Source organism: Leptosomus discolor, chromosome 2 (assembly GCF_034619465.1).
Source record: "Leptosomus discolor isolate bLepDis1 chromosome 2, bLepDis1.hap2, whole genome shotgun sequence".
NCBI classification, from domain to species: domain Eukaryota; kingdom Metazoa; phylum Chordata; class Aves; order Leptosomiformes; family Leptosomidae; genus Leptosomus; species Leptosomus discolor.
This window is the reverse complement of record NC_141392.1, coordinates 46,046,272-46,071,443: the sequence shown is the minus strand read 5'-3', so window position 1 is coordinate 46,071,443 and position 25,172 is coordinate 46,046,272. Positions and strand designations below refer to the sequence as shown.

Sequence of the window (25,172 nt, the reverse complement as noted above, 5' to 3'; positions counted from 1 at the left end):
CTGAACAGCTAGATTTTCTCCCAGGAAGTGATGAGGAAGCCCATAAGACATGATGGGAGATTTTACAAAATGCTGGATGGTGTGAGGGGCTGCAGACAATTCCCCCTGCCACCAAGGTCGGCTGGGGGTTTAACTACAGAAATGGACAAGTCCCAGGTTGGTGGGTGCATGCTGCCTGCTGCCTGTGCAGAAGGGGCAATGGGGTGCAGGGCAATGCCAGATCACAGGCCAAGACGGCTGGCATCCAGCCCAGCCAGCTTCGCAGCAGTGCTGACAGACGGGCTGAGCCTCTACCGCGGTACTGTCCTGCCACTGGTGGCTACGGACAGGTCACCAGTGGCTACTGGTGGGTCGCCGGTGTGCGTCTCACTCACCTCACGGTGCCTTGTCTTGCTTTGCCTTGCCTGGCGGCAGCACGGCGGCCAGCTCCCTCCTACGTGCAGAGCCAGGCGGGGCGCCGAGGTTAGAAACCCAGACCCAGTGTGTCCCTTTCCAAAAAGAAAACTGCAAAGCTGGTGTCGGGTCGGTAGCGCTTAGCACGTATGCGTGTGCTCAGGCTGCTAGCTGGGGTTGCTACCAAGCCAAAGGAAGGGGCACGGTAAGACTTTAATCTCCCTCCTCTCTGGAGGCTAAATTAACCCCGACTGCACTGACATTTCCCACTCTGATAGCCAAATGGCTGATCACGCCTTTCACTAGCTGTGGAGACCTGCACACACGGGCTTTGCACATCTGCAGACTCTGAAGTGTTAAAAATTGATCCCACCCCGCCGATGGCACATTTTATGTCCATTTAAAGGTGTGCCATACTTTTCATGTGTTTCCATCCTAACACCCCCCCGTGAGACCTGAGAAAATGCCTTCATGGTGGTGACATTTAGTTCAAGGCCCATTTGTTTTTTTAAACCCGTGGCTGCCCGGGCTAGCTCCCCTTCGAAGCACTCTTTCAGCAGGGCTGCATTCACCCCCCGCTGCCCTGTTCTAAACAGGGGAACCACAGCATGACTGCCAGCACATTTGTGGTGTTTTCCTGGACTGCTGCTGTGGGGGCTGTACTAACATGAAGTCAGCAGCTAACGAGCTTATATTTCTGAGCAAGGCAGGGACTTGCTCTCTAAATGAGTAAAATGTTTTCCTTCATTTTTCTTTGTTTTTTGGATGTTCCAGGGCAGGTAAGATTTGTTAGAAGAGTGCTGTCCTTTCTGCCACTTGCTTGTGTTGGCCAGGTGGGGTGGTGGTGCTATTTTTGGGGTGGACGTCCCAGCAGGTACCTGGCACACATCTTCCTCCAAGTGTCCATCATGTGCACGCTGTAGGAAAGAGCTGCGGCTGGACCTGGGTGCACCAGTCACCCCAGCTCACATGTGACCCACTCCTGGCCCAGCACCCTCCCTGGTCCCACTGGGACTGCCAGGGTCGGCTTCTCCAGTGCTGCCGCCCCCCCCCCCCCCCCCAGTAAGGCGAAACGGTGCATGCTGGGCACACTGCAGCCACGGCGTGGGTAGGGTCTAGCCCCAGCCAGCGCTGCAGGGCAGGGGGTTTCCCAGGCATGGCTCCTGGTGCCAAGGAGGCTGCTTAGGATGCGGGTGGGATGAGGTGATCGGTGAAGCACACAAATGGGCACTTGGGCAGATTTAGAAGAAGGAAAAACAAAGCAGAGCTGCTGGATGGGAGCAATGAGGTGGGGGCTGGTGTGATGGCACTGACTGGTGTGCGCCCTTAGAGGTTTGTGCTGCTGCTGTGGTGGCCGGGAGCGGGGAGCAGGGAGCAAGGCAGGGTGCCCACGGCAAGGGGGTGCCAGCAGGTTTCCTCTGCAGAGCGATGCTGGCAGGAGCCACGTGCTGCTTGAAAAGGGGCTTTCTCTGCTGCTGGCATCCACCAGGTCGTGCACAGCCCAGGCCACCACCTTGCACTGTGTGAAACCCAAGAAAGCCTGGATAATCTCCAAAGGGCAGACGAAATTCCGACATCAAGCAAGCCTTACTCTAGCTCTGCAAAAGCCCAGGGAGGTTTGCCTTCGTGGAAGGACCTGGGTGCTTTTATAAAGGGCTCTGTTCCTCCCCTGAGAGCCCCCAGCCAGTCAGCACAGCTGAGACCATATTAGGGATGCTGTTCCCTGAGTCTGGACTGCTCGCTCCCATCACATTCCCCACAGGAAGGCTCCCCTCGAGATCCCCCCTACCCTGACTCAAAGAGGCAGCGAAAGTGGTGGCTTCTGGGTGAGAGACAGGGAGGATGGGGCCCGGCTGCTCACCCTCCAAGCCAGCACTCCTTCCCAAAGAGACAGGAGTGAGGCCAAGCCAAGGTGCCAGCAGGGAGGGAAGGGGTAGCCATCAGCCTGCCCCCAGCCTACTGTTTGTGGTTCCCAAGCCTGCGTTCGCCTTCCCGACTGCCATTTCACGGTTTCTTTCTGCTGCCCCTGTGCAATTTTGGGAGCAATTTAGAAGCTCAGCTCAGCAGCTGAGCCCTGTCACTTTTCAGAGCTGAGCCCTTGATGCAACTGGCTTTATTTGGGACTGAACCTTGGCAGGGCACAGCCCTGTCCCGTCAAGAGGCTGGGACTCCTGCGCACTGCCGGGTACTGTGGAGGGCAGGGAAAACCCCTCCTGGGAAGGTCACCACACAGCCTTCCTCCTGCCCCTTGCCCCACTGCGGCATCCTCCTCCACCCCTTGTCCTCAGCTGGAGCTGGCAGGTCTTTGCGGGCTGCTTCTCTAGGTGGGCTGGGGAAGAGCTTTTAATACTCAGGCTTTTCTGAACTGGTGCTGGAGATGCTTCGGAAAAAAGGTGGATGGCTGTGGCAGTCTTCAATGGACAATCTCAAAGCACACGGTTGTGCCATGGAGGTCTGTAAATGGAGTTTACATTGGGATGAGGTTTGTTCCGTGTTGAAGACCCACCGTTTCCAGAGGGAGGAACAATGAGATTAGGTCACACTGATTTCACAGACTGACAGTGACATCAGCCAAGAGTCAATGCTGAGTTTGCCACTAATTTCTGGTGTTTGAAATCAGATTCAAGAACATGCACTTGAGCTGGGCTTGTTCCTTAGCCCTCTCATTGGAAAATCTGTGTAATTTTTTCAAGCATTAGGTTATTTTCCACAATGTGTTTATTATTACCCATCAGTTTACTGCTTGGGAAACTGAGTCCCATCACTGTACAGGCTGGTGTTAGATTCAGGACTGGCACTGGGCCCCGTGACAGGCAGGTGCCAGATTTGCCCGTGGGGAACGGTGAAGTGTGCGGATTTCTACGCTGGAAAATCTAGTCCGAAACCACAGGAATGGCTTTTGTCCCCAACACCTAGAGGCTGACACTAGCCCAACAGTGATGGTCTGAAGCACTGATCTTACAGAGCTGATCATTTCAGCAGCCCTCCCTTACTGCTGTGAGGTGGGGAATAGCACAGGCACCTCTGTTTCTCCCCCAAAATTTGTGTTCTCCCAGCAATAGATTGGCTCTCAGAGGTGGCCAGCCCATGCTGGAGATTTGTAATCCCCTGCTTGTGGCAAATGCTGTACCAGCTGGGGTACAGCTTACCCCAGCGGTGAAAGGAGGAGAGGAAGATGTGCCTGAGATTGAAAATGTAGCACAAACGGGAATAACAGTAAAAGTAATCCCAAGCAGTGGCCAGATTACTGTCCCAGAGCTCCAGAGGGAAGGGAGTATGAGCGGACAACAGCTTTGTGCAGCGTTATGAGCTTGAGATAAGGTTGGAGGAACGTGTGTGGGCTCAGATACTTCTCCCCTGACCGCCTCGTCCTGAACGGGTGCACACAGGCTGCCTCCTGCCTTGGCTCATGGAGGTGGCATCCTGTCATGGTTTAACCCCAGCCAGAAACTAAGCACCACATAGCTGCTCACTCACTCCTCCCCACCCTGGTGGGATGGGAGGAGAATCGAAAACAAGTAAAACTTGTGGGTTGAGGTAAGAACAGTTTAATAATTGAAATAAAGATAAAATATAATAATAATAATAGTAATAGTAGTAATGAACAGGAAGATAACAAAAAGAGAGTGAAATAAAATGCAAGAAAGACGAGTGATGCACACTGCATTCACTCACCACCTGCTGACCAATGCTCAGCCAGTCCCCGAGCAGCGATCCACTCTTACCGGCCAACTCCCTCCAGTTTATATACTGGGCATGGTGTCATATGGTGTGGAATATCCCTCTGGCCAGTTTGGGTCAGCTGTCCTGGCTGTGTCCCCTCCCAGCTTCTTGTGCCCCTCCAGCCTTCCCACTGACAGGGCACGAGAAGCTGAAAAATCTTTGGTTTAGGATGAGTGCTACTTAGCAACAGCTAAAACATCAGTGTGTATCAGCGTTATTCTGACCCTAAATCCAAACCACAGCGCTGTACCAGCTACTAGGAAGAAAATTAACTCTATCCCAGGTGAAACCAGGACACATCCTGTAGGTTTTACTGAGACCACAAACGTGGCAATGTCTTGCAGCATTGCAAGTGAATGTGTTGGGCTCTGCCACTGGGAGCGTGGCGCAGTTCTGTCTTGATGATTTTTTATGGACGTGAGATCCCTCCGCGTAGAGAACTGCCCTGATCCCTGCTTATCATTTCTTTCAGGGGAGCTTCAGAAATAACATGACTTTCAGACATTCAGAACCCAGACATTCTCAGACTGGGTTCCTTTGGTTTGAACTATACCCTTTCAGTGTGGAGAAGGAGAGGTGGCTGCAGGTTCCCACAGCATTACACCTCCCATCCCCTCTCCAGCTTCTCTCCCAATTCCTGGTGGAGACGTGGCCAGCCTGACAGTGCAGAGCAGAGCTGATGATGGGGAGAGGAAGAAAGCAGAACAGGGGGTGAGGCAAGGCATAGAGGACCAAGGCAGGGGACACATCCATGGAAATTGCCTTCCAGCACTCCTCCTGCCTCCTCGTCCTGGCTAGAGTGCCTGTCCCTACAGCACGATCTGAAACGTTGGGCTAAATCTGCTCTTTCTCCTGAGGGAAGCCTGGGAGCTGGGCACAGAGGTGAGGCAGCCCCTTCCCTGCAGGAGTAAATCAGCACATCCCCACCAACCCCAGCCTCCTCCCTCTTGCCCCCAGTGAGAGAGATGTGCGAATGAGCTAGAAGGGCCCATGGCCCAGAGGCACGAGGAAGCCCAGAGATGGCTTTCTGGAGCAGGACTGGACCCAGGAAATCCATGAGAGGGGACAGTTCCTGGGTCTGCCTGCGATAGCCCAGCTGTGAAGAAACACATTTTGCTCTGTAGGAAAGAAAGGCAAGTGGGCAGCCTCCAAAGACCAGGGGCACGCAAGCAAATCTGACGGACGACATGGGGGAACAAGGGTTAATTTCGTAGAGGAGGAGAGAGGGGTTCTCCAAGAACAATGTGAGATTTGCACAAGTGACAGGATTTGTGCTTGGAGCTGCTGGAAGAGGGGTTGCAGGGCTTCCCGGCAGGTTGCAGCCCATGCTGGCCAAGACCAAATTTCCCAGAGCTCCAGATGACAGCATCAGGCAGTTCTGGGGGACACTTGCAGCCCAGCACACAACCGCTGGCTTACCTGCCCCGCAGAGCATTTGAACCAGCTCTTCTGATCCTTCTGTTACGACAGTGTAACCCTGTAGGCAGCTGGTGCAGACCTAAAAGGAATAACACCCCATGAAACCAAAGAACCCGCATCTGCGGGATTAACCAGGCTTCTATTAACAGCACGATGGCTTGTTTTGTGAAGTGGTTGGGACAGCTATCCCTAGTATTTGGCAGAGTTTCTCTGATCTAGGTGAAGGCAGATTTTCACAGGTCCAGGAAGCCTGTGTTTTTTCCCTGCCTGGCAAAATATTGTTGCTGGTTTGGATTTTATGCTGTTAAATACTTCGAAAATGTGGTTCTCTATAAGAAACGGTTTATCGCTTTTCCCTGTTTTCTCTCTCCTCCAGACTTTACCCAAGCGACAGCTCAGCAGCCCAGTTTCAGATCATGACAGCTCCTGCTTCGGCTGCAAGCCAGTCTGCCGAGCTGAAAGATGTGTTGACATGTAATTTTCCACTCCTACTACTTATAAACTGTTCGCTACCCCCCCTTATTGCCCAGAGCCACAGAGAGGTGCGATGGCAAAAGACTGCAAGTCAAATCTGTGCGCCAGCTACCCATGGGATTGCCCTGTGTCTTTCTGTGACCACACTCTGCAAAACAACATCTGCACTCGTTTTTCATTACCTGCTACTTTTTGCATAAAAATCAGGTTATCTCTCTGCTGTTGCCTTTGCTGTGGTTATTTCAGGCAGAAATAAGACTGTTTCCCAGGGCAGGCTGCTCTCCTCCCTAGTGAGAACCTCTGGTGCTCCCATTCGAACGGAGGTAGTGAAGGCCATCAGGGCTCCTGGGGTTTGGCATTGATCAGTCATCTGCCACGGATCTGGTTTGAAACTCTCGACCTACCTGGCCACCTGGTTTGCTACTTGCAGGAGAGCAATAATAAGGATTGAGAGGCGTAACTAAGATCCTCAGGGGAAAAGAGCTTTAAAAGGAAAAAGCACGTTTAGGATTTCAGTGTTACGGTTTGAACGGTGTCTTTATTTCATTTTTTAATGAAGGGAAAAAACCAGCAAAATATGCAAGGGAGGAAATTCTAGTGTTGATATCAGCCCCATAAATATTGTAGTTCCTCATTCAGGAATCATTTAATACCTGGCTGCTCTCGGCCCATGCAAGTCTCTGCCATGAAGTATCAAAGCCAAAGCTCATTAGGATTAAAAAAATAATAATGTTTATACAGCTTTGCTGAGAACATCCAGAGCTGCTGTGCTGAGGATGGGGAATGCTTCTTGCCTGGCACATACGGAGCCGCTTGGCTCAAGCTGGAGGGGCTAGGCAGGAGTAGTCCTTCACCCAGGACAGTCTCAGCATCCTCCCGCAGAGCTGCCCAATGTGCTCCGGGGCCATTCTAGGACGGTGGCTGGCCTGGAGGGACACTGGGCCCTACGGCCTGGCGGTTCCTGCACTGTAAGCCTGGAGATTGATTGTGGCAGGCTGCGGGGAACGTGCCCGACAGCCACCGCTGCTGCTCCGTCAGCCTTCGGTAACGTGCGTTTTCCAACACCGGCGTTGCCGTCTGTCTCTGTGTGCTTCTGTTACAGGTCTTTTCACACAGACGGTCCCCCGTTATTCCCCAAGGCTAGCTGTGCTGGCTGTCGGGTGGGAGGGGTGTGCTGCAAAGGGGAAGCTGGAGCGGGAGCGCGAAGGTGCAGCTTTACCTCATAGCACACGGGCGGCTGGGTGCTCGTTTTTGTGCCAGTGAGGGATAGAGGCCCTGAAACCAGTAAAAGGGAGGGGATGGGTGGAGGCCTGTACTAACAATGCTATGTTGTTCACGAAGTGCTGACATCTTGCAGGCTGATACGGAGAGTAGACGGCTGCTCTGAAGAACGCAGAGTTTAGGAAAAAGCCAGGATCTGGTGTTCGTGTTTCTGGCATTTCATGTGTGACGGCTGAGACACGGGTTAATGACTGGGCGTCAGGTTTATGGGCACCCCAGGAGAAGTTTGGCCCTGCAAAGGTGAACCCTTTCTTCTCCATCAGGAAGGGAAGCCATCAGAGAGTATCCATGTACCTCTGATACAGCTGTGTCTTCCCAAACTGGGGCCAGAAGTTCTTTGGGAAGGAAAAGCTGTAAAGTGATTGTTGCGCTAAAGGGATACCTGGGAACAGCAGCAGCCTTTTCATAACCACAGCTGCCAAGCTAAAACTGTGCAGGTGTTCTCAAAATGACATTTTGTACAAAATAACATTTTCTAGATGGAAAGCGAATGCTGCAAACCCTAGACCTGGCCCATTTGTATGAAATCCGCTAACGTCATCTGCTCATATAGACTGAGCAGAATATCAGAGTAAGAAACCAGTGTCTCGGTTAACTGCGGACTGACCTGCTCTCCTCCCTAGCCAGCACTGTCACAACAGCCATTTCTAGTCCCATCTCCAGTTACAGGTGGTTTTGTACCAATTGTCCCCTCTTATTTTCCAAGAAACGCCTTCCGTTACAGCAGGTGGTGCTGAGGGCATGGCTAGACAGCGGTGGGACCACAAACGTACCACTAAGGGCAACAGGAGAAGGCAGCGGGCACAACCCACCCAGCTGCCAGCGGAGCCCTCAGTGGGGAAGATGAATGAGCAAGGCGACCCCCAGGACAGCACTGAGAGGGGGGACAACCGCTGCGTCTGCCTGGCTTTCCTGCAGCGAGGCACGTACGCAAGGCTCCTGCACGTCTGCCTGGGATGGGGCACCACGCGCGGCACGGCGCGGTGAGGAGGTGCGCTCAGAAGGGGCTCCTCACTCCCTTTTGAAGCTGTTGTGTGATGGTAGGCACGTCGGGGGTGCCAGTTCTGCGCCTGTCTTCCCGGCAGATACACTGCCCAGGCCCTGCTCCCTTGTAGCTCCATCGCTGCCTACCCCTGAGAGCAGACGGTGGGGCCGAAGGGAGCTGGAGAAGTTCTAACTGGTTTTAAAATGGAGCTTAATAGGTCTATGAACACGGCTGTACAACGTGCCTGCCCGCAGCACCAGTGCCATCGGCCTCTCCTGATTGCGTTTTCCCGGATGGCAAAGGGAGACCCTGGATTTGCCCAATATCCTGCTGTCACGGGGCTGTCGCCGTAACTGCAAGGGCTGGGAGGCCTGGAGGGGAGTATCCCAGCGCTTCCGCAAAGGTGAGGCCAACGGCTGCACCCCTCTGACTCACGCCAGGGCACCACGGGGTCGCACGGCTTCAACTGGTCCATGTGAAACCTGCGAGCTGTATCCTGCTGGGGCTGAGCACCCACCAGACCAAACCGCTTCGGTTCTGTTGGCTGTTTCGGGGACTGCTTCAGGGGTGCCGTGTATGACCACCGCCCCCTCGCACTGAAGCCACCAGCCCTTTTGTTACAGCCTGGGCCAGCGTTTTCCATCCCAGGTCTCTGTGTCGGCTTGCGTTTGTTCATGTGTGCCTGCTCGGGGAGGCGCAGGGCAGGGCACAAATGCTGCTGGACTCCTTATTAAAAAAAAAAAAAAAAAAAAAAAAAAGTTTCCTAGAACGGTTTCTGAAAATCCGTCAGTGCCCCCGTGTGTTGGAGAGGTAGCCGGAGAGCCCTGCGCGTGGCGGCAGGGGCAAATCCGGCTGGCAGCTCCCCAAAATGGGCACCTGCGACGTGTCGGCCAGCGGGCTGGGGCCGATGAGGGGGTCACGCCTCAGAAGGGTGCGGAGAGGTGTGCGCGGTGCAACGGCACGCCGCAGCCCTCCCCAGCGCAGCCGTGGCCCACGGGGGTAGGGTTCGGGTGCGACGCCTCCAATACGGCGTGCGAGAGAGCGAAGGAAGCATCCAGAAATCGCTCATGGGCCCAGGGGTGCCGCCATTTGTCGGAGAACGGGCGCAGGTGCCTCGGTGCGGGCGCGCAGGAGGGCCAAGGCCGGCTGCGGAGGCCGCCCTGTTCTCTGCGGCCGCCCCGAAGCCCCCCTGTCTTTCGAGTGAGCGCGGCCGCGTGAGGCGGGGCTGGGCGAGGCGGATCCCGTCCCGGCGCTGGCCGGAGATGGCCTCCGCAGCGCGTTAACGCAGAGCGGCCCCCGCCGCCCCCCGCCCCGCTGGCCGCGCAGAGCAGGGCTCCCACCAGCGGCCGCCCCGCCGCGGCCCCGCGGAGAGGAGGCGTTGCTGTGGCAAACGCATCGCTTCTGACGCGCCGCACGTGCTCTGCGGGTTGACGCGCCCCTCGGGCGGGAGCGGGGCGGCGGGGCGGGCTGCGGGCCCGCGGCCTCTCCCGGGACGGGGGGCGGGGGGCAGCGCAGGCGGAGGGGGGTGATGGGGCAGCGTGCTGGGGGAGCCCCCGCCTGGCGCTGGGCGCTGCCCTCGGCGTGCGGGGGCGTTTGGCCGCGCTGGAGAGCCCCGGCCTGCTCCGGTTTATTTTGCCTTCTTTCGTTTTATTTTGTTTTATTTCGTTATTTTATTTAATTTAATTTAGTTTTATTTTATTTTTTATTTTAAAAATTATTTTATTTCATTTAATTTTAATTTTAATTGTATTTTAAATGTAATATTATTAATTTTTTATTATTTTTAATTTTTATTAATTTTTATTATATTTCGAATACATTCTTATTCTATTTTTATTCTATTTTTGAATTCGATTTTAAATTATATTTTAAAATTATTTTTAAAAATTTTGTTTCATTTTAATTATTTTTCAATTTTATTTACTATTTTATTTTATCGGGTTTGTTTCCAATTTTTAAATTTAATATTTTTATTTTTCATTTTATTTTTAATTTTTTAATTATTTTTTATTTTATCGTTGAATTCTATTCCATTCGGTTGTCACAATTACTCCCACCCCTCCTCCCGCTGCTCGCCCCGCCCCCCCCGCCATCCCCGCGTGACGGGCCCGTGACGCCGGCGAGGCGGTGGCGGCCGGGGAGGGGGCGGTGGCAGCGGCGCGCCGCCATTGGCGCGGGGCGGGCGGGGGCGGGGCCGGGCGCCGCTGTTTGGATTTAAACGTTGCAGCGGGAGGGGGCGGGCTCGGCCGGCGGCTCCCGGCGGCGGCGGCGGGCTGGCGGCGGCTCCCGGCCCCGCCATGGTGGTGCCGGCGCGGCGCGTGAAGACGGAGTACATGAAGCGCTTCAAGGAGCCCAAGTGGGAGTCGTGCGGCGCCTGCTACCTGGAGCTGCTCCGCTACCGCCTCAGCCGCCGCCTCCTGGAGCAGGCGCACCGGCCCTGGCTGTGGGACGGCTGGGAGCAGGACAGCGGCAGCGGCGGCGGCAGCACCGCCGGGTCCCCCTCGCCGCCGGGCGCCGGCAGTCCCGCAGCCGCGCAGGAGGAGGAGGCGGCGGCAGCGGCGGCGCCGGCGCCGAGCGAGGCGGGACGGACGAGCCCCGGTAGGGAGCGGGGTTAATGGCGGCGGCGGTGCGGTGGGGAGGGGGGTGTCTCCCGTGAGCTCGGGGCCGCGGGCCTGCGGTCCGAGCTCCCGCGGGGAGGCCGGGCGGGCCCTGCGGATGACGTCAAAGATGGCTCCGACCCGGCGCCCCCGCAGCGGCGTGGGGTGCCGATCCCCGGCGGCGCCTGGGTCCTGCGGGGGGGGGCACCCGGCAGCCCCTGGCTCGTCTTACCGCCCTCGGGGCGGGAGGGTGTCCGCAGGGCCCCGGCCCGCGCGGTACCTACGGGAGGCCGGCGGTGCTGCGGGGCCAAGCACTGAGGAAAGCGGGCGTCACGGTTGGCGTCAGACAGACGGGGAGGTGTGCGAGGCTCCCCGCTTGTCACCCTCCAAGCGGGCTGGGTGGGAAAGGCAGAGCAGCGAGGGCTGGGGGTGCAGCCCCTCGCCGGCTGGGGCCAGTGATTTCCCGACCGAGGGCCATAAGGTGCCGTCAACGCGAGCCCTGCTCGGCCTGCGGAGCAGCCGTCCCTGCGGCTTCAGGAGTGCCTCTTTAAAGAGCCGAGTGGTGGCAACTCTCCTCCTGAGTCACGGCCGCTTATGTAAACTGTTGCCATGGGAGCGCAGCATCTCTGCCGTTATATAAGCCGGTTCTCCGGCAAAAACAGCGGCAGGTTGGACTGTGTGCCGGTGACTGGCGCTTAACGCGATTGCTTCCCGGGATCCGCACCCATAATCTGCCTCGGCTGGACGCTCGGCTCTTAACGCTGCCTGAGGTTTAGTCTTGGCCTTGTAGCTGGGGGCACGCCACGCTGTAAGCCTAGGCAGGTGCAGAGCTGATAATGCTTTGCTCTCTTCTAGTGTATCTTGCCTTTTGATGTCTCAGGAATTCACTCTGCAGAGTGAGTAGACAGCTAACACTGCTGCCAAGTTCCCAAGTTGCTACGTTTTTATCCCGTAGAATATTGTCTCTTACCTGTAATGAAAGAAAATCTTATCTGGCAGCCATTGATTGGTGTTTTGCAATGTATTTTGAATCTGCTATATATCTGTTGTATAGTAGCAGGGAAAATCCGTGAGCTTTGTTTAGTTAATCCTCATGCTGCCTGGGTTTGTTTTCTGGGGTTAGATGTGCTTGTTTGGGGTGGGGAGACTAATCAATCTGTTTCAGTGTCCCTTAGGGCCTGAGCTTACCAGAATGATCTGTGTTTGACAGTAAAGGCTAAACTGCATTCATTGTCCTTAAGAACATCATGTTATACAAAGCTTCAGCCATGCTGTCATCTCTTGAGGAGGCCTGGCGTTTTGGAGCCTGCTAGTGATGGGGGGTTTTGCAGTGAGCTGTAGCCCTCATGGCTGGGCCTGTGGTACCCAGCCCCATTATGGGGGTGCACACAGCTGTGGGCTGCTAGGGTAATGTACTACACCTCCTGAAAGCTCTGCAGTGATAGAAGCACCCCAGTTAACCAGCATGTAACAAAGTTATTAGTGGGTCTAATCTTACTCTTCTTAAGCAGGCCTTGAGGAAGTTAGACTGGGGAGTATGTGTGGAAGGAGTTCACAGCATCTTGGTGAGAAGAAGCACCGAGGAATTGCAAAAGAGCAGGGAATGGTCGTGTGGGAAAGGGAGGGTGTGCCCTGATGGGCAGTCTAAAGTCTCGGCTTCTAGCGATAGGAGGGTGGGAGCTGCTGAAGCTGCGTTTAGAACTTGGCACCTTTTCTGATGCAGTTTGAACATGTGCCAATCTTGGGCAGCTGTGGTAGGGACCAGAATTTCACTTGGCTGCTCATTGAGCCCTCGGGGTGGAGCAGGTAGTTGCCAAGGCTAGGGGCTGCTGGCCAGGGCACTCTGCTCAGTCCTCATCCTGCTCCCTGCTGCTCTCCCCAACTCCTTTCTGGGGGGAGATCTGGCTGGAGTTACTTGGTAACTGACTCTGGTTGGGTCAGTTTTGGTGGTGGATAAAAGCTTGGCAGCTGTGGATGTGCTGCTCACAGGCACTTTCAGTGGTCAGTGGTGGCATGTGTGACTACCCAGTGCGTACGTAGGTGTGTCCTCACTTGCTTTGTCTCGGTGGCAAAGGGACTGCGGAGCAACAGTGGCCTGACAGTCTATGGGGTTTTGGGCAATTGTGCCTCTCTAGCTGATGCAGCTTTGCAATGGCTGCTGTAAGGGAATACCTGATGTACTAGTAGGTCCTTGCTATTTTACACTTAGTGGGAGAAAAAATCTGTACCTAACATGCATTTCTTTGCCAAGTGGCTCAGGAGAAAAATCCTGGCAGAACTTTAGAAAAATGCTTAAGAGCTTTGCAAGTCCTTAGCAAAAGGACTGAAAACAACTCTGCCTAGGCAGCTGGATTAAGTGGAAATTTATTGTATATTAGTGTACGCACTAAGATATAACCAAGTGACTCATCCAGTATTGGACAGTTGTAAGGATGTGTTTTTCTTTTGCTTAGTAGCTGGCTAATTAAAACATGTGGAGGAGATAACATGGAAACTACCACTCTGTGAATCTTCCATTATTCAACTGCTTTTTTCTGGAAGAACTTAATTACACTGAAGTGCTGTGGGGGTAGCTGAGTGTGCTTATGTTGATGACATCTTTTGTCTTCTGAACCTGACATCCACCCACATGCTGCAGCATTCTGGCTGTTACCTGGCTACTGCTACTTCCCTCTGTTCTGTGGGGAAACTGATTTCTGGCTGAGCAGTGTCTGCTGCGCTTGTGGACGAGCCCATTTGGCCAGCACTAATGTTGCCCAGTATCCCAGGTAAAGCCAGCTTGTGATAGTTAGTGTGTGTGGCCGTGGTGTCATCCTTCCCTCATTAAAGTGAGCCTGTGTGTGTTTGTAAAGTGGTTTGTAAATGCTTTTGTTGTCTGTAGAGAAAGCTGATGTGTGCAGCCTGACTTTAAGGTTTACTGTGTTGGTCTAAAGTACTACCAATGTGAACACCTGAGACAGCATGTAGGGTAAATGTTTTGTCACTGTATCTCATGCTTAAGCTATAGCTGAATGATACGAAGGCATGCATGGTGGCAACTTCGGGTTAATTCCTTCTTGGCCCTTTCCTTGCAGCAACTGTTTGTGGGACTGTTCTGTAGAACATGCCCAGGCACAGATGTGCTTTAAACATAATGCAACAAAATCTTGACCTAAATCAGCTGGTCTGCTTGACACATCCTCAAAACTGTCAACAGAACCTGGTGAGCTGGTAAGTGAAAGACAGGGGCTCTTGGCAGCAGCACTGCTGTCAGACCTGTTGCTCGTGAAACGATACTGCTGCACATGCACGGAGGGTGAAGGCCTCTTTCAATCCTTATTGCCATTTTGCCCTCAGCATTTTTGTGCAGAGGTCTTAAATGACAGCAGTGACAAGCTGCCAGCAAAGCAGTTGCCACACACTAGTTGGAAAACGACTGATCTGTATTAGTGCAACTCAGCAGGAGATCAAATTTCAATCTTGTTCCCTGATCTTGTCTGCCATGATATTGCAGGTGTATTTGCTGGCCCAAGAATGTGGGAAGGAGTAGCTTGTGGTGGGGGAAGAAGGCAACAATGTCAGTTTAGGGGTTTATAGTACTGTGATTCAAAGTTGGTCCAGTTTTTTTGGTTGGAAACAAACTGTCGAGCCAAGCCAGTCTTTACTTTCTGAGCTCTGCTGCGGATGAAGCTTATGTGAATCTAATGAACTTTGAGCTGCTGTGTTGCTGGTAGCTCAGTCCTCCCTCATACAAGATCTGTCTTGAAGCAATGATGTTGCAGTCTTTCATCTGTAGTAACTACTTTCTACCCAGCGGTAGTCAGTTCATACCCACAACTGAGTATATGCCCCCTTCAAGAGGCCTTGGAGACCTGCCCTGTTTGGAGGAGTGTTTGTACTAAAGCAGGAAACTCTTGCCCACGGCAGTGTAAGCACACTGAACCTGAGGTAGTGCTGTAAGGAGCCAACATCCCTATATAGAGATAATCCTGTTGATCCCTAGGACCTGTGGGTCTTATCAGAAGGCTTTTGATACTTCTAGTAAGTCAGCAGAGCCTTTGAAATGGGATTCCGGTCTGCCCCATAGAATATGCCGCACTGTGGGAGGGAGAGAAGCTCCATTTGAGCTTTTCCTGCTTGAGCCCTGGAGGGGAACTGTTATGCAAGCTGGGCACTGCAGCAGGGGTTAAGTGACCTCTTCTGGGCAGGAGCTTTCAACAGCCATATTGGGTGGGCCTGGCAGCCTTGTTCTGCCTGCTAAGCACTTAATCTCCTCCTGTCCAGTGTGCTCTGCTTAGCATCCACGATGCAGTTTTAAATGTTCCTAGCTTTTTTCCCTCTCCCATTTAATCCCTGTAATGCTGCAGCCAGTCAGTTTCCTGTGTCTGCTGGAGCTGGCATCCTGCATGGGAAGGAGATGGGGAGGTGTCTCTGGTGGTTGGGCTCCTTGAGCAGCTGGGTCTAACTCCTTCCTTGTTATCAACTACTGCTTTTTGACCTTCCTGTGAAAGCAAAATGGCTTGGATATAAACTGTAGTTTTTAAATGAAAGACTTGAGTAACTGTTAAAAGATGTCTGCCTTGTGCCTTCACTAACCGAGTTCTGTATAAATGCACTGCAGGAGTGAATTCATTGAAATACCTGCTCTTAATAGCAGGGTCTCATAAGGGGCTACAGTACGCTCTGGCACACAGCGTTTACTGTAAGGCTGTGCGCAGGACTCTCTGTGCCATTTACCCATATGCTTTTACTGCTATTTTGGGACAAGCTGGCTCAATCATTTCTGCACCAGCTGGAACTATCCTAGTGAGCAGCATCCCCAGGCACGGCTGTTGCCTTGAAGTAGCATCTTAAAGCTCTGAAGTATTCATGCAATTGCAGAGTCCCTACTTTCCTGTATTTTTGAGTCTCTAAATGCCACCGCTGCTGCTCATGAACTCTGTGTTGCTCCATTCTCCTTTGTAGAGGAGGAAGATGCCATTTTCCCTTGAACAGAGGATGGAACAGCTTCCCAAAACAAAAGCACTGCTGTTCCAGAATTGACAGCAGTATGTCCCCTGTCAGTGCTTTATTTTCTCACAACAGTACTTCCTTCTGATAATGGCCTCCCTTACACAGAAGCGAACCAAGCCAGTCCTGTCTTAGGAGCGGGCTGTGTAGAGATGCATGGATAATGCTTTGCAAGGGGATAGCTCTGTGCTGCCTGTTGCAGCTGTGATGAATGAGCTGCCTTGTTAGAGGTGAAGCTGAGTCCCTGAGCCCAGGACACTGTGTGAAGCAGGTCTTTTACCACATTGAGGTCACTGCTGCTTACTTTTTATCCAGCCTTGCCTATAATGACTGAAACTTTGTGCACCCAATATTTAGATACGTGAAATTCCTCTGGCCTTTTTTTATTCTCACTCTGTTGCTCCTTTGGCCTTGACTACTACTCTTTGTTGTTTTGTGGGGACAGTCAACTGAATTCTTAACAAATACAGCTCCCAGTACTTTAACACTGCTGGCTACTCTTAACCAAATACTCAGCTGTACTGCAGTATCATCTGTAGCCGAGTGCTGCATCTGCACAGCTTGGAAGGCATGTGTGTATAGGCTAGCCTGAACAGGGCCCAGCAGCAGGGCCCCTCCGTTGGTTGGCAGCAAGCAGAAAACACGCTGGCAAGACTAACAGCTAGCCAGAGAGAGCATGAGGCTTGCCTTATGGGAATGCTGGGGCATGTGGCAAGTCTTGATGTCTTTACCCTACAAGTGCAAAGTGAGCGCAAGAGTAAATGGATGCTTAACCTGTGTGCCAGGCAGGTAACTTCCATTTCATCAGAGCTGGATGGATGCAGAAGCAAAATTAAAGCAGTGTCAGCCTGGGCATGTACTTGCTTACCAGCTAAATCATAGCAATTGGCAAGAATGATTGCTGTTTTGTCACGGGATTGGCAAAGCCCTTCTGCTTTTAATGAAGACACTTGGTAAAATTTATTATCGTTGTTTGTGGTCAACCTCTCAATATGTGAGCAAGCCTTAAACTAGATGAACTCCTCCTATACCAGTGGAGGAATTCCCTCCGTACATACCAGCGTATGCTGGTGGTGGCTGAAAGCGCTGAAACTTGGAACAGAGGCAGCTTCCAGCTGGTCCCTGCCACAACCAGAAATAGGTGGTGTGGCAGAAAACTTGGAAGTTCAGCGTGTCTGTGTCAGCAGAGTTTGAATGTATCACTGTGTGTCTCTAGCAGGAGGCAGCATCTAATGCCCAAAGTGGACACTTGAGGAGAATAACTTACTATTAGACTGCTGTGCTGTTAGGTTAATAAAAGGCTTTAGTTGCCTTTTATGTTAAAAGGCATGGTTGGCCTAAAAGTCACAGAGACTTCAGATCCCCATGTCTGCTTGTGCCCACAGTGCCTTGGGGTCATGTTCAAGGTCTAGCATATACCTCCAACTTGTCCACACCACTGTTGAAGACTTGCAGAATGGAGAACTAAAACAAGGTTCTGTGCATTTGGTTTTTTCCAAAGTTGTATGTCACTAATGTACTGTAAGCAGTATATTTTACTAAATTGTAGAATCATTATAGAATCATAGAATCATTTAGGCTGAAAAGGACCTTTAAGATCAACTCCTAGCACTGTCAAATCCACCACTAAACCATGTCCCTAAGTGCCACATCTACACATCTTTTAAATACCTCCAGGGATGGTGACTCAACTGCTTCCCTGGGCAGCCGGTTCCAATGTTTTGACAAACCTTGTGAAGAAATTTTTCTTAGTGCCCAATCTAAACCTCTTCTGGCACAACTTGAGGCTGTTTCCTCAAGAGAAGAGACTGACACCCACCTTGCTACAACATCCTTTCAGGTAGTTGTAGAGAGCGATAAGGTCTCCCCTGAGTTCCCTCTTCCCCAGGCTGAACAACCCCAGTTCCCTCAGCCACTCCCCATAAGACCTGTTCTCCAGACCCTTCACCAGCTCCATTGTCCTTCTCTGGACACACTCCAGCACCTCAATGTCCTTCTTGTAGTGAGGGGCCCAAAACTGCACACAGTATTTGAGGTGTGGCCTCACCAGTGCCGAGTACAGGGGCACGATCACCTCCCTACTCCTGCTGACCGCACTGTTGCTGATACAGGCCAGGATGCTGTTGGCCTTCTTGGCCACCTGGTCACACTGCTGGCTCCTGTTCAGCTGGCTGTCAGCCAGCACCCCCAGGTCCTTTTCTGCCTGGCAGCTTTCCAGGCGCTCACCCCCAAGCCTGTAGCGCTGCATGGGGCTGTTGTGACCCAAGTGCAGGACCTGGCACTTGGCCTTGTTGAACCTCACACAGTTGGCCTCAGCCCATTGATCCAGCCTGTCCAGGTCCCTCTGCAGAGCCTTCCTGCCCTCCAGCAGATCAACACTCCCATCCAACTTGGTGTCACCTGCAGACTTACTGAGGGAGCACTTAATTCCCTCATCCAGATCACTGATAAAGATGTTAGATTAGATGAGTATTAACAGAATAGTTCAAGACCTCTTGTCACCAGTTTGTAACACCTTACAGATCTCAAAGGTGGGAAAAAAAATCTATGGCCATTTTCCAGTCAGTAATTGTTATCCATGGGCATTTGCTTGACTGTATTTAATGATGTTATAAAACTTATTTGTTCAAAACAACGTACAACCTTACTGTAAGGCTTACTTACAGCCTTTCTTACTTTCTTACCAGCCTTTCTCTTAGATTTATGAAGTATTGCAGTGCTAAGCCAGATACTGGCTTCCTTCATCTGGAGTCTAAAACCCAAACTTTTGTATATAAGAAGTAGTATGTGGGAAACATCAAGAAGTGCTACCTGTGAGGCACCACAAAGGAAAACTAGTTTCTCTGTAGCTCTATAATACAAGAAGATTAGATCTTATGGAACAGTTGTTTCCCTGTATTTTTATTATTTAATGTCTTATATAATGCTGATCCAGCCTTCAGTGTTGATCTACATCTGCAAATTAACAATGATACAGACTTTAAATTCTCCCTCACAAACCCTACTCTGCATACCCAGCGCCTGGAGGACAAATGCTGGACCCTTGTTTTGGAAGGTTTAAAACGCATGTGTGGGGGAAATGAGCCTCGGAGAGTATTGCCTGTAGAGTGTGGTACTTTAAATGTAAATGTGCTTCACAGAACAGATAGCAAGGGTGATGTCTATCACTTTGTATGTCTTTGCCTCATACTCCCCTCTCCTCCCTAAACAGAAACCCACAATCAAGATGTATGTATAATCAGGGAGCTTGAAATTGAATCACTTTTTTTCCTTCCAGTGGAAGCTTATAATATGAGGGATTTAATATTGCACATACTCTTATCAGGCCTCATCTCTGATGGGCTGGCAGCATCCACATGGCATTCAGCAGTCCATCTGTTTGCTGTCTGAAAGATGGAAGGATGAAATAGTGAAAACAGATCATCACTGGAAAGAGTCTTTAAAATACTGCCTGGAGCTACTGGTTATCTGTAGCCTCACTAGCAAAAGGCATGTTTAAGTATGTGAAAGCTGATGTACAGAGGGATGGGCTTGGAAATACTGTGGTCACTAAAGAAAGAATGAAGGCATTTAAGCACAGTATACATTTATTGCTAAGGAAGCAATGACTTCTTCCATTTCTAAAAAAAAAAAAAAACCAACCCAAACCCCACAGCTTCAACGATGACTTAAGAGATGCTGTGCAAATCAGACATTAATACATTGTCATTGGAAGCTAAAAGCATAACTTTACATTTTTTTCCTTTAGAGAAAGAAAGAGAAGATCAAGAGAAGCAGCAGAGGGAAGAGCAAGAAAAAACTGTAGAACACCCTTCTGTAAAGGAAGCAGACAAAACCAGCCGTACAGGACAACGTCCGAGTCGAAGTGCCTTGTCCAGTCGTAATGATCGAAGATCAGCCAAAAGTCCTCAAAAGACAGATGCACCAAAGGATAATAAACATCCATTTGCTCTGTATGGGTGGGGAGAAAGACAGACAGATACTGGAAGCCAGAAAACTCACAATGTCTGTGCTTCTGCTTCAGCAAATGAAGTAAGTAAAAACTTCTGTTTCGTTAAAAGGCAGTGGCTACTTAGTGCCTGGATAAGACCTGTCTGATATCCAGGTAAAACGTCTCAGGGATGCCTTTATTTGAGGGTATGGACATTCTAGCAATAAATTCTAAAAAAAAATTCTAGCAATAAACCTGAAAAGGTTTGGCGTGTCCAAATCAAATAGCTCTTAACTGTTAATCAGTATTGAAACTTCCCACGTTTGACTAATACTTGCAAGTTCTGATTAAACCTTGGCTGTCTTGTTTCTGGCTGTTACAGCGCTACCTGCAAAACTGGCTGTTAGAAATGTATTTCTGCATTCTGACCTTGATGAAAACAAGAGAAGAACAGCAGGCAGTTAGCACCAGGCATCCCACAGCAGGCAGATATATAAACACTGGGGGATATATAAACACTGGGGTAGCGCTTGCGCTGTGAAAGAGTGACTTTTGCTGGGGTGCTTCCTAGGAATAGGAGCCTCACTGAGAAGGTACGAATGCTTTGCTGCCAAAACGTCTGTCTAGCAGCCTGTTTCAGCAGGTTGCCAGCACGTAACTTTTTGCTGACAGCAGAATGGTCTATTGGATGGCTGATGGATTGCAGGGTTGATGTAAATATTAGCAAAACAGCACAAATAAAATTCATATGGTCATGGACTGCACCAGGACTCTGCTGTAGTGGTGTCTGTTTCCTGGCTTAGCAAGAAACACTAAGGCTGGACTGTTACAACAGGTCTGTTCCCTTCTTTTCTATAACTCTCCTAAGCTGCTAAAACATAATCATTAGTGTGCCCTTGCCAGCATCTAATCTTACTGCTAATGAGTCAATGACCCAAGATATCTGAGGATTACAGTGGGTGGTGGCCTTGATGTGAGCTGACTTCTGGTGGGCTGTTTTGGAAGGGGTTTGAAGCGTAGTCTTCTCCTTCTTGGACAGCTCAGCCCTTTGAGAGAAATGAGGAACTTGGGCCTTGCAGCTCTTGAAAGAAGCTGCCCTTCCTGATAATGGACACCGTTACTGGACTGATAAGCTTTGGCCAGTGGTGGAAATAGTTGACTTTACGTTGAAGCCTAACAGAGGCCGATGCCTGACTTGAGCAGATATATTCATACTTTTGAAGACTTCTAACATTTATGCTAAAACCAGTTACAGAATCCCTAAAATCAGGTCTTGAGTTTGGAGTGAATGGGTGGGACACTTCTGAAACCCCTCCAATTACATAGTGCTTTGTCACCAAGGATGTTTCTTTAAGTGGGAACTGACTCCTTACTACCTGGCCAGGGCACTTTTCTGGAATGTTTGAAAGGTGTTATTTCCCCTAATTGAGATGGGAGACAAGACTTTTAGATCTGGAGACAGAAGCAAGCAAACATAGAAGCTGGCTCTTAAGATTAAATTTGGGGAAAATATGGTAATTCATTAATTTGAAAACGTAGGTGTGCTTGCAGCATGTTGTCAAAATGAAGTTCTTCAGCCTCTAGTAAAAAGTCTCTAGGGATTGGTCTTAGTACTATGGCTTAGGTTTTAAGGGCTGCTTGGGCATACTGAAGGATGTTTAAGAATTTAAAATGGTAGAAATAGGAGAATAGGTTTTTAGAATATGTCAGATTGAGAAACATTCAAGATTTTTGGAATTGTTTAATAGCGTGAAGTGGGAAAGACAATGCAGAACAGAATTTGAGACAGTTTTTAATAAAAATTTTCTGTGCTGCTTTTCTGTTAGTGGTACAAATTACTGAAGAAAATACAATCTTGCTAGTGAACCCAGTTTCTTCGGGATGGGGATTGGGACCAATACGAAGTGATCCTCAGCTTTCCTGGGTGGGTTCCTAGGCTGTTTTCCTGCTGTAACACTAACTCTGGTCTTTTAGATTCACGAATCTGCTCTACGAGCAAAGAACAGGAGACAAGTGGAGAAAAGGAAGCTTTCCCAGAGGCGAGTACGATCAGCAGAAGCAGAGAAAGCTTGGCGAATAAAGCCCTCCCCACCAGATAACCCTTGGATGACAGAGTATATGAGATGCTACTCAGCAAGAGCTCGGTGAATTCGGATTCCCCTAGGCATCTTCAGAAGAAGTTACGCATATCAGGACACTGGTGCAAGGAACCAAACTACTTATGCAAGGTTTTTATAGGGAGTTTCCAGCTGTTAAAATATTTGTTACAATATTTTTATCTTGGCTACCTACCTCACAGTGGGGTGTATCATTGGAGCCATAACATTTGAAGAGGCTTTTAGATATAGCTACCCAAACTTTTAAACAATTCCCCTTTTGGGAACTTTTCTAATGCTTCAGTTGACTTGTTTTGGGGTGGGAGGGGGGAACCTTAAGATACAGGGAGTCAAAGCAAACACTTTTTTGATCTTGGTTAAAAATAACCTGTTGTCCCTTACTTTAGAAGTCCATGTCATGGGGAGGGGGTGTTGGGGAAACACTTTGAAGGTGTGATGGAGGTGCCTTTGCATTTATAGTACTATTTGATTTAATACTTCTACCAAAATAAGTATATAAAGACAGGCAACAGGAAAGCCAGTGGGTCTGGTAAACAGCACTGATAAATGTAGATGCTTTAGGCAGGCCAATACCAAGTATTGTCTGTATACAGAAACTTTCAAAAAACCTTGTTTGATTAGTGAATCTGCTGATGCTAACTTTTATTGCTGTTTCTAAGGTCATTACAATAAGCTACTAATTTTCAGGGCAAGAAACAGCTACAGGATTGTTTTGCTGTTGCTGTGCCTGTTGTACCAAATAACTGATGTAGACAATCATTATCTGATAGCTGCTGCTCAATCAGCAGTTGCTTGTTCTACCAGGATCGAGTTGTACCACTGTATTAAGCTCGTGGTCACATTCTATGCTTAATCATGTAAATGTGTTTATTGAAGGAGAGGGCTGGCTCCTGCCTGGTGAAGTCTATTTTTAACGCTTAGGAATATCTATTATGCTCAGCAGGGGTCAGAGTGCAATATGCATTCCATGTGGTGGTGGTGTACAAGTATACCGTTAAAGGTTTTAAACTTGAAAATCATGTTGATAAAACTTGTGGATGAAGTCCCGAGAGGCTTTGTGCCTCTCAAAATTGGTGCGGAACTCCTCAGCGTGGGAGGCGGTGAGGGCTAGGGGAGGAAGGAGAGGTGTACCCTTTAGGAAACAAGAATGTACAATGAGTTTGAACACTCACTTTGTAGGTCCTACTTCTACCTAGCAGTACAGTCATTGTTTGTGAGATCCTCACTGTTTTGGGTTTCTTTTTTCCCCCCTCCTCAAGCTGCTGTAAATTAATTTTTTTCAGTTTAGTAACTTAAGCTTTAGGCAGATCATTGCTGTAGTTGTGAGCTTCAAAGTTTTGTTCAGATGTTTTGTGTGTTAGCTACATATGTTGGTTATCTCAGTTTAATTGTTCTGAAGCTTGTGTTTGACAGACTGGACACCTTCTCACAGGAAGCACTGTTGCACTTCTGCAGCAGCAACCTGCACTAGTCTTACCTTCACTCCACAATGTGAGTAAGCAGGACTCTAGAATTACTACTGCAACACAGAGTTACATGCTTAGTGAAAAGTTTGATTGTGTTATTGAAAGTAATCATGCAAAGGGACCAAGCACTGCTGCCTCCTAGTGTTAATTACATTACATCAGTAAAGGTTTCATTATTCTGAATATTAATCTTACTAAGATGACCTAGAATCCATGAAATTATAACCTGATTTTTACCTGCCTTTTAAGCATAAAGCTATAAAAATACAGACAACTCTTGTTCAGGCTATCTACTGGAGATCTTACAGCTTTTAAGTCTGAGACTGCAGAGTATGATTAAGTATGTATAGAACATAAAAGTTGGAATACAGTAATTTTTTAAGTAAACCACAGAACTTCCTAAAACTTTAGAACAGTGCCCAAAATTGAGGCAAACTATTCCAGAGGATGCCTTTATTCCATATGAGATTCTTTTAATTTCCTTTTAATGCTGTTTTCCTCTTTAAATAGCTGCTGTAAATATGCTTAAGTTGTTTCTGATGCTGTTTCAGTTCAGAAATCCACTCTAGCTTTGAACAACAGTATCCAAGCAGTAACTCCATAGTGTTTAACAGCCTTATTCAATAAAAACTCTGCCTGTTCCTGTTGCCCACAGGCTTTGTAAGCTTTATAGAACTACAGCAGATGGATGGTGCCCTCAGTGCATTTTGTCACATTAAACAGTTTCCTTGACTGTGTAGGGCAGGACTCCTCTTGCCGTGCTTTCAAAGATGGCTTCTACAGTTCTCTCTTCCCACTGAGAATGGAGGAGCCAAGATGACTATGTGCCTGCCTTAAGTACCCATTTTTGGGTAAGATGGATTTTCCCATTAGATGTTGGTCTTTCCAGTAACTATAGAAGGCTTAAGTCTCTTCTGCCTTGGTTACTGGGTACCAAACTTAAAACATCTCAAACAGGCTTGTTCAGGTGTTCTACAGAGTGAGAGACTCTTCAGCAGCATCAAGGCTGCTGTGTACTGAGGAAATGATCTAGTTCTGATCCTTGTCTGGTCAAGAGCTGTTCCCCACCAAAACCTATTTGCTGAAGACAGTGGTGACACTGAGGTCATGTGAGTCACTGTCATGCTTTTTCAAATGGTCTGTAGCTAAAAATAATCCTGGGTGCTATGCTGGTACTACCTTGGTTTAAGTAATATAATGCCTGAAGTGAGGGGTAAATTGTTCTGCAAATCAGGTAACCTTCCTGCACTGGGGCATTATTTGACTAAAAAAAGGCTAGTAGGTTTGCTTAGATTATGTGAAATAGTAGAGCTCTGATCACTGCAAGTTGTATATACAAAATATTTGGCATGTGCCAGGCTGAAATCTGGAAAACTGTTATTTTAGTGTTTTGACATTAACAAATGAAAAGCCAATTGACCGGGAAAGCAGAACTTTTCAAGTGTAAAAGCTTTAACTATATTCCATAGATTCTTACAGGAGGTGGCTGTTTTGCATCAAATTGGACTCACTAAAAATTAGAAAACCTACTGAATGTTACCCTATCAATTAAGGAAGTTCTGAACTTTGTCTTGCATGGACTCTTGAATTCAGCCAAGTGATGAACACTTCTCACTCCTGTTTTAGAAGTAAAACTTCACTTGTAAGAACACCGTAGATACTCAGTTGTCCAAAGTCTTCATTAAAATAACTGTTTATTCCTTTTTGTTTCTGAACGTACTTAGCTGAAGTGAAACAAAACTTTTACAATGTGAATGCTGCAATTTAACTATAGTGTTGTGAAGACTAGTGTTTACA

At 49.3% G+C, this 25,172-nt stretch overlaps 1 protein-coding gene across 1 annotated transcript; it reads left to right on the top strand.

The window, feature by feature from the left end:
- Nucleotides 1-10,572: 10,572 nt before the first annotated feature.
- CCSAP (centriole, cilia and spindle associated protein) lies at nucleotides 10,573-22,017 on the top strand. Its single transcript, XM_086461005.1, has 3 exons — nucleotides 10,573-10,873; nucleotides 19,610-19,893; nucleotides 21,767-22,017. The coding sequence occupies exons 1-3, from the start codon at nucleotides 10,573-10,575 to the stop codon at nucleotides 21,938-21,940; spliced, it is 759 nt and encodes a 252-aa protein (XP_086317131.1). The 3' UTR covers nucleotides 21,941-22,017.
- Nucleotides 22,018-25,172: the final 3,155 nt, after the last annotated feature.

Coding starts and splice junctions, on each gene's coding strand:
- CCSAP (XM_086461005.1), top strand. CDS start 10,573: ATGGTGGTGCCGGCGCGGCGCGTGAAGACGGAGTACATGAAGCGCTTC. Junction 10,874..19,609: donor GGCGGGACGGACGAGCCCCG/GTAGGGAGCGGG, acceptor TTTTTCCTTTAG/AGAAAGAAAGAGAAGATCAA. Junction 19,894..21,766: donor CTTCTGCTTCAGCAAATGAA/GTAAGTAAAAAC, acceptor CTGGTCTTTTAG/ATTCACGAATCTGCTCTACG.